Source organism: Idiotropiscis lumnitzeri, chromosome 17 (assembly GCF_059441095.1).
Source record: "Idiotropiscis lumnitzeri isolate Australia: NSW breed Sydney's pygmy pipehorse chromosome 17, RoL_Ilum_1.0, whole genome shotgun sequence".
Classification (NCBI taxonomy): domain Eukaryota; kingdom Metazoa; phylum Chordata; class Actinopteri; order Syngnathiformes; family Syngnathidae; genus Idiotropiscis; species Idiotropiscis lumnitzeri.
Window position 1 is genome coordinate 11357776 of NC_142407.1, and position 9228 is coordinate 11367003.

Genomic DNA, 9228 nt, shown 5'->3' on the forward strand with positions numbered 1-9228 from the left:
TGGCAACAGCCAGGCACCATTTAATGTCATGACTAAGGTTACTGAAACATGAGAAGCCTTCGACATATCATTTCAAGTACTTACACCTTACGCCATTCTTGCAGCATTCTTTCATTTTTATACTGCGAGTAAAAATTTACCAAGAAAGTTTTGAATTTAATATTAAGGAGGAAAAATTGAGCTGATGTATGAAGGAGAATGTGATGCCTGACATATCCAGCGCAAATCTAAATCCTCGAATTTCGGGAGGGGCAAATCCATTAAGTAGAAAAAGTCAGATAAGACATCATCATCTGACATATCATAGTATTACATTTTTATCTCCTAAAGTATCAGGCATTAATCCGTGTGGGTGTCAGATTGCGATCGTGTATTGGAAATTGAACTTTATTAAAGCACAAACCTGTATTTTTTTTAAATAGTTTGCCGGGTTCTGCAGAAAATTCCGCTTCAAGGCAACTCTAGTGTTGAATAGAGAATAGATGTTCCTCCAAAACAGACATTTTGCAGACTAATCACGTTCAAATTATCTCACATTCCTTTGAACTACAAGCGTTTTTTGTTTGTTTGTTTGTTTGTTTTTTTATGCTTTATTAAACATTTTAAACAGACAATATAACAGTGTCACAAATTCAGTTAAAAAATTAAACCATTACGTATACATCGTGTTATCATTATTAAAATAAAATAGTAACAACAGATGTTAGTTTTGTATTTTAACCAATCACAGTGTGGCTTGGTGACATCACATGACCTAACTCAGAAAACAGGTGAGCCGTGATTGGTCGTTACCTGAGGCTTTGTGATGTCCTTTTCAGTTGACAGCAAAATGGCCACACACTGACATAGATACATTTTGGTGGATTTTACTGCTTAATTCATATTCCACAAACGTTATATTATTATTAGCGACAACAGATGCAAATTAGCCATCTCCTATAATCTGACATATTTACGGGAAACTTTAATTAATATGCACTGTCCCTGTATACGTTTAAAAATACCTAAATAAATATTAATCAGAATACCGTGTTGGGGCAAGTAGGGATGCATAGAACCTATAAGACAATTTTTTACTTGACTTGCCCTTTAAAACGTGCAACATAAATATAATTGATCCTAAGTGTGGGCTACAGCCCATTTCTATTACTTTTAATCAATTTTTCTAAACTCTTCAATTACAGTAGATTTTTAATCACAGCAACTTATATCATACAAAACTTTTAATCTTTAAGAACTCGTTGTTATTGAGCTTTTTTTAAGTACAACTTTTAAATTAACTTTTATGTGAAATACACTTTAATCAAAGTATATGTAGTTTTAAAATGTATAATAAACACATTTTTTATACAAATACTCTATTGGACAAGGCTGTTATATATTGCAAATGATGTCCATTTCTTGAGGACACCCTGTACATCTCTTTGTGCAAGTGAAGACAGGGTGTGGACAGAGGCAAGCAGGTCAGGGTGAGATAAGACAAAAAAAAAAAAAAAAAAGTCCAACCCTCATGTTATCACCGTATGCTAATGAGCTTGTGTCAGCCTTCTAATAGGGGGGGAATGCACCAAGGGGGTCAGAAACAAGCATGGAGATGCTGCCTGCGCAAATGAGTGAGTATGAGACACATCAAGACTGAATGTTTGCTTTGGGAAATATTTCTTAGCCACAAAAGAAGCTTGTGCCCTGGAGAGGATATCATCTTATACTGTAAGTTTAATGAAGAGACACTACAGTATAGATGATGTACTATCCAGGGTGTCATTCCCTTGTCACGCTTGGACGCATGCTGGACATCCACCTCAGAGAGACAGAGAGAGAAAGAAGGGGGGGGGCCGTCAAACCGTTACCATTACTGAGTTTTAGTAATGGTAAGGGTTCTATGGCTCTCGCTCATTATCATCTGCACCTGGGGGAAAAGACATCTGTGATGATTATTTGTGTTGTTGTTTTTTTTTTATACAAGCAAAATAAAGTGTTGGAAGAAAACTTGGAGTGTCTTCTATGAGTGGTGATGGAGACAAAGTCGTTGAAGGCCTCTCTGCGTGTAGTCGTCAAGCTGACGGTTGAATCCAATCAGCATTGTGTGGCCCATGACGAACGTCGGTTTTGTGCTCGGGACGGGGACAAACAGTCCTATTAAAGCGTGCAAGTTAAAAACGATGACGAGGGCTGAAAATGTTCGTGATGGAAAGCAACAATTTCCAATGGAAACTCAAGCAACACTTTTTCAATGAATGTAAATATTCAAATTTTATTACATTATGGGAATTCTTCCAATTAACAAAAACATGAATTTCAAACATCTTGCTTGAATGCTGAATTAAAAAGAATATAAAAATGAGAGAATTGAGAAAATGTATGATTAATGTAACAATTAATGAGGTCATTTTCAACCTCCAAAATAAAAACAAAACAAAATGGAAATGATAGAATTTCAAGTCAATTTACACCAAACTGCAAATGTGCTCATCTTAAATTACCTTGGAAAGTTTCCTGTTAAACAAACATTGATGGAAGGAGATGATGGCGCAGTTCCAATCGTGCGTAGCAGTAAAATGTGGTGTCAAATGAAACCTCCCGATAGCCACTGATAAGCCATCAGCTCGCCAAACTGGCTCTGCTGTCAACATGACATCAAACTACTGTCAAAATCAAACAATGTAAAATAGAAGATGCAAATACAAACTCTGGTTCTCTGTGAAGCCAGTTTAATATTTGTTGTTTTGGATCATTTGGAGAAAAAAATGACATTAGGTATAGAGTAACTTTCTTTTTTTAAGTGATCATTTTATAACATTTTACACGATACTATACAAGCAAGTCCAAACTTTAAGAGTGTGCCCCCTCAGGGTAGTATGTTGTCAGGCCACAATATTTTGGGGAGCACTGGACAAGATGATACATAATTAAGAGCAAGATTAGGAGGCGGAGGTCCGTGATAAGATGTTAAACTGCATCCAGGCATAATAAGGAGGGTGTGTGGGGGAGTGGGGGAAATATATATTTAAAAAAAGACATTCAGTCTGTCGGGGAGCCTGTCGATCTAAAAGTCACTCCCTTCTCGTCATCATCATCACGTCTTCATCTTGATCGAGAGCTTCAGCTTGACCTGTCTGAGGAAGATGCACGTGAGCTGTTCGCTCGTCTCTTGGGCGATACGTGCTATCATCTGGCCCGACGTGCCGATCAACATCCTCTGTATATACAAAAAAAAAAAAACAACAAAAAAAAAACCAATTAAAATAGTATAATATATAAAAAAAAGAAAATATAAGATACAAAATAATTTACAATTACACTGCAGGTGACAATGCCAATGTTTTGCTTTGATAAGGCACAATGCGTCATGGTAGCACAAATAGGAATGGGGGGGGGAGAATGATTTAGATATCCTCATAAAAGAATCAGGCCTCCTCCAAATGTGGAGAAAAATGTGATCCAAACACCCGGTCCACTCAAAAACAAACATCAAAAACACCGGCGTTGAATCTAAATTACAACAAAAGCAGGAACATTACTTAGGGTGAAAAAACTAAAAAAAAAATAAATAAATAAATAAATCTCATAATTTTTTGTAGCCACAAGATGGCGGCAAAGCACTTTTTTTTTTGGTCACAATGAAGCTCATCTCACATCAACATAGTTCTTTGGCAGTAACACGCCACAAGATGGTGGCAAAGCACTACTGCCGACTAGATGAAGCTCCTCAAGTGCTTCAACATAGTTAGTTGGCACAAAGATGCCAGAAGGTGGCGCCAAAGTCATGCTTTAATTGCTTTGGCCTGAGCGCAAAAAACAGTGAAGATTAGCAAATGTTATGACGTTGCATGTCTACTTTCTTTCATGAATATTGACATAAGTGACCTACCATGTGAGTTTCTTTATTGGTGTGAATTTTCACCATGATGATGAGCTGTCCGTTCTGATCCTTGTCCCAAAACTCAACTGACTGTAAGGAGAAAGCGATTCACATCCAGAATAAATATTTGACGTGGGTCAAAGTGGACTCGATGCATCAAGGCAAAGCGCGTGCGCGTGTGGGCATGACCTGTGTCACCCAATAGGGCACCTCCTGGGGTAGGTACTCCAAAAGCTTCTCTCTGATCATGCTGGTGCACATTTCCTCGGGACTTTGGTCTGTCAATACCTCACTGTGGTACTGCCAGGCTCCAGACTTGGCTGAGCTCATCAAGTAGTCCTGCAAAAAAATTTTAATTTTATTTTTTTATTGCACAACAGGAATCCAACGAAAAGATAATGCTTTAAGAATTGAAAGCTGCATTAGAGGCATTTAATTTGACATCGTGTCTACGTTATTTCCAACCTTGAGTGTCTCCACATCCTCTCTATCCAGAGAAGAGAGCATGAAAACATCCTTGAAGCAAGGCCAGCCCTTCTGGCTCAGCTGCTTTTTGGCTAGCGCAGACTCGTCTCCATCAGCAAGATCGGCGGGCACAGCGACGTCCTCTTCCCAATTCCTTTCTTGTCTTTTCGCCGCCAAAGATGGCATGGTCACTGGTCGGATGCGCAACTTGCGGCCATTTACAACCCCGCATGTCAGCTCGGCCGTGACGTCCAGTAGCTTGTCCTTCATCTTCACCTGGTCCACCTCAAAGACAGAAGATAATGAGGGATGAAGTGAACGCATCATGTGTGTCCAAGTCTCCTTTGCTTTCCAATGTGACACACATCTTGTTGCATATTGCACATTTTCCACACATAATTTAAAATACAAAAAAAAAACATTTTCATGAATGAAATGAAAACGTGTTTGTGATCCTAGGAGAGAATACCTTGTTGAGGACAAGTATTGCTGGGATGGTTGGGTGGTGCGCCAGACATTTGAGCACTTCAAACTCCAGCCTTTTGCACATCCATTTGTCCGACACATCAACCAGGACTACCACTGTGAATAGACAGTTACTGTTATTAAACTTGGACACCCAGCAACTATATTTCACCATTTAAAAAAAAATAAAATTAATAAATAAAAGACTGCAGCCCTACTTAGGTCGGCCTCTGCCACTGTGCTCCAAGGATCCAAAAGCATAGACTTCTCAAGATGATGTCTGTCAATAGTGCCCATTAGAAATAATTCAAACACACACAAAAAAGACAAAGGTACCTTTTGGCTTTTGACGGCGTGGTGAGGCCTGGTGTGTCCAGTAAAATCTAAAATAAAACGTGTCGGGTTCAGCACTGGCCTTTAATCAAATGTAACGAATGGGAGTAGATGTGAATTCTTACGATCTGTGTATCAGCCTCTGTTAGGACACCCAGGGCTCGTTTCCGTGTAGTGTGTACTTTCTTGGAGACAGCAAACACCTTCAATGTGACAAGATAAGATATAATATGATATATGTAAGAGAGATTAAAAAGTACAATTATATTTTAAATATAATTTTAAAGAGAAGTGACCTTTCTGCCAAGAAGCTGGTTAGACAAAGTGGACTTCCCAGCATTCGGAGCACCAATTAGCGCCACTTTCAAAATTTTTGAGTGTTCAGGTTGATCCGGATGTTTCAGTAGTAATGACATGTGTTCACCTATCATGAAAACACACACACCTATGAGTAAATATGATGACAGCCACACTATCCCTGAAGAATAGTTTGCTCATCTTTGAGACTTTGGTCAAATTACCGCAGTCTGGAGGAACAGAGGCGGGAAGGCGATAACGGCTGTTGTTGTCCTCTGCTGTGCCGCCTCTCAGCAGACTGCTCACAAATGCATCTGATGTAATAGAACAGGTCGGATTGAAGGTAAACGAGTTGATCCTTCCACAGCTACATGAAGCATTTCCTGTGAAGACACCAGCATCTCCATTACCGCTCTGGTATATCATAACCTTTACCTATAATATCTTTTTTTTTTTTTTTTTTTTTTTAAACATTCTTGCTCATCTCGCTTGAATGTCGGTAATTCGAGGTATTTCTGAAACAATTGCATGTTTAAACGTTTTGACAGGCGTCAAAAATCTTAATACACATTAAATCTTTGAAGACTAACCTGTGGTGAGAAGCCATTGCGCAGGTTCCTGACGGGCAGACACGACAAGTCGTCTGGAGAGGACAGCAGAGTCCCTGAAAAAACGCCTGCACACTCTAAGAGCCATTACACGTTGCGACGAGTAGCTGGTGTAGTTAACTAGATATTATTAAACGTATAATTAAAATCTGCGTCGTTGTTGCTCCGTCACGCTATCCTTGTCAACAGGGCGCCGCCATGATTGTTTGGCAAACGAGGCAAGTTTTCCGGTTTCATAACAGCCTTCGTTATTAACGACACTGCCGCCTAGCGGCATTATTTAAAAGTGGTAAAAAACGCTCATGAGATTAAAAATGTATTTCTCATAACATGACCTTTATAATCCCAAAAGATATCCCCACATAAATTTACAAAGTATCGGTACAAAAAATTTGAGTGCTTAAAAATCATAGCCCATGTGAATCATGATTATTTTGATCAATATTGTAATAAAAAAATTATTAAATAGGGAAAAACATCTGCATTTATATTGCATTACCATTCATCCATTTCATTAAACTGCTTGTAAACCTTTTTCAGTGCAAGGAATCAGGGCGGCAAGGAGTGCAGGTATCTCCAAAAATATTTCATTTTAAAAGACAAAAAAAGTCAAACATGGCACTTGGTAATAATAATAAAAAAAAAACAAAAACAAAATGAAAGTCCCAAAAACAACTCAACGTAACAAGCCAAAACTCACCCCATGAGGAAACAAGCCATAACAATTAGGGAAACGTGACTGACGAAAACAGAAACAAAGAACCAACTCACGCTGACACAAAACAGGGTACTAATAAAACAAACTGACAAGACCAAGCGGTACACCTGGACAAGACATGAGTGGCTGGGTGAGCTGACACAAGGAACCAGGTTGTGTCCCTCCATTTTTCCAGATTTTTTTTTGTTTTATTTTCACCTTCTCCTCTGGCATGTTTATCATGTTCAGTGTGTATTCTTTTCCTCCTGTTTGTTTGCATCTGACATTCATAAACATAAGACAATCATAAATAAGATATGTGTTGTTGTTTTTTTGGGGCGTATTAAATGACGAAAGTAACGTGTTTTCATTCGCTGTGCGAAAGGCAGGCCGAGCAGATGTCTGCTTAAGGTCCAAACACGCCGGCTGTTTGTTAGTCCTGGAGGACTCGCTCAGGGTGCAGCGCACACCTCCAGTGGGGAGGGATGATGAAGGATATCAGGTAGCTCACAATCTGTCATCATCAAACACTAAAAGCTCCCCAACCACGAACGGCCAAGACAAAAACGGAGCTTTTACCTGACACTTTACTGCGGAATTCAAAGTGAAGCAGACAACAAAAGGATATTTGAGGATCAGTCAACTTCCCCACCTCTCTACTTTCCTCCCACTCTCTCACTCACATTCATTCAAGGCCTGCACCCCCTCAGGGTTTTCCTCACATGGCCGCTTCACGTGGGCGTGTATCAGACTGCTCTCGATGACTGCATTAACTTTGGCCTTCAGGAAGAGCACTCTCGCTAAAAAAGGCTTTGCCCACAGACCATTTAATCATAAGCCGGAGCCCACACTGCCATTTGAAGAGCGCATGCCAATGAGACTTCACGTGTTTCCATGAAAACCTCTCCCGGTGCTGCTACATTTCAGTCAATCAATTCGATATAATTAACGTGCGGCAGGTGATGTCTATGACAGCCAGTAAACAAAGTGACATCAGGCATCAGATTTTATGCTCCAGCCCTTACACTAGCTGGGATTAGACACGCAATAACTGGCAGTGTCTCCTTGAATAAGACCTGACTGCTCATGAGGAATAACAAAGTCCACGGAATAATAAGCACATGCGCCCATGGAGGCATGTCAATGGAGAGCAGTAGTGGGAAAAAAAAAAAAAAACAATGTGTCAGTGCATCAGAGCATCCATCACGCCGTGATTGCATTGAGAGGCGTGATGCTGCACAGCTGCCCCCCCCAACCCCTTCCTCCCTTCTCACACTTTCTTAACAGATTAATGAAGCGATATGTGACTTTTGACTGCTTATCAATCAGACATGGCTCGACATCACGGTCGACTTACGCGACAGACCCCCAAGGTCCCTGAACCTGGCAATCACTGCTCTGTCCTTGCTCCGGCTACCTTTTTTTTTTTTTTTTTTAAAGAGGCAATTTAACCCCCAAACTAACCATATAGGTCACACTCACGATCTGATTGTTCAATCTCTTTCACATCGGGGGCGATCAAGTAAAGACTTCCAATCGATGGAACTTGTCTGCCGAGCGAATCGATAATGCCTCCCTTTGAAATCATCACTCATGTCATCGGTGAATATAAAAAGCATAATTGGGAACAGCGTTGGTTTAACATCCCGTATTGACGTCGTCTTTGCGATGGAGTGAGAGAGCACCATTCTGCATCATTAACTTTGTATTATTTCCTGCTGGAGCCTGCTGCTACTGCTGCTTCCCCACCTGCTGAACTTTAAGCGCTGCATGTGATTGGGCTTTCACGCCGCATTTTCCCTTCTTTCACTCACTGATGTGGAGAGTGAGGCTTGCTGGCTGAATTTAGCAGGAGCATTATAATACATGCAGCCCGGGCGCTGGGAGCGACTTCTGGCAATGGTTTAATCCAGGAATGTCGGAGAAGTTGGCTATAGTTCCCGCCATCCATCCATCCATCGCCTACAGGCAAAAAAAAATAAATAATTTACTGTTTTTGGACAATTCAATGACAGAGATGCAACAGCATGATTCACAGGTTTCAAAAATACCAGAAGACTTTTTCAAAAACATCAACAAGGATCTCAAAAAGACAAGCTACAAACAAAAGTCACTGCAAAGCAGGAAACACAACAGTCTATTCTAGGAGTAACAAAAAATAACCGCGGAGCTGGAAAAAGCAAAACTAGAAAATCTGTGAACAAAGGCAGCGACTAAAGCTGGACACAAACATAAAATCGCAAAGCACAAGAAACAAAAGCATAGATTCTAGGAACATGAATGAATTGTTCTTAAAATGATAGATCGGGGCAGGGCTGGACTGACTGTCGGGCGTAGCGGGCAGATGCCCGGTGGGCCAGCGGCTTCAGTGCGATTAATTAATTTTAATTTTTTTTATTATTATTATTATTATTTTTTGCAATTAATTATTTTTAAATTCAAATTCCTCCTCCACTTCCCCCCCCAAAGGCAGGCCCGCTCATAAGAGGGAAGAAGCCATT

At 40.2% G+C, this 9228-nt stretch overlaps 1 protein-coding gene across 2 annotated transcripts; it reads right to left on the reverse strand.

Annotated features, from left to right (window-relative positions):
- Window positions 1-1698: 1698 nt before the first annotated feature.
- On the reverse strand, window positions 1699-6262 carry eral1 (Era-like 12S mitochondrial rRNA chaperone 1). Of its 2 annotated transcripts, XM_088280395.1 has the most exons (12): window positions 6013-6261; window positions 5647-5805; window positions 5422-5549; window positions 5251-5328; window positions 5129-5175; window positions 5011-5072; window positions 4797-4909; window positions 4328-4612; window positions 4052-4201; window positions 3872-3952; window positions 2484-3199; window positions 1699-2136 (listed from the first exon to the last, which is right to left on the reverse strand). In XM_088280395.1, the coding sequence occupies exons 1-11, from the start codon at window positions 6116-6118 to the stop codon at window positions 3077-3079; spliced, it is 1332 nt and encodes a 443-aa protein (XP_088136521.1). In that variant the 5' UTR covers window positions 6119-6261; the 3' UTR covers window positions 1699-2136; window positions 2484-3076. The 2 variants fall into 2 exon arrangements, with proteins under 2 accessions (XP_088136521.1, XP_088136522.1); XM_088280396.1 differs by lacking the exon at window positions 1699-2136 and having other exon boundaries at window positions 2695-3199; window positions 4328-4603; window positions 6013-6262.
- Window positions 6263-9228: the final 2966 nt, after the last annotated feature.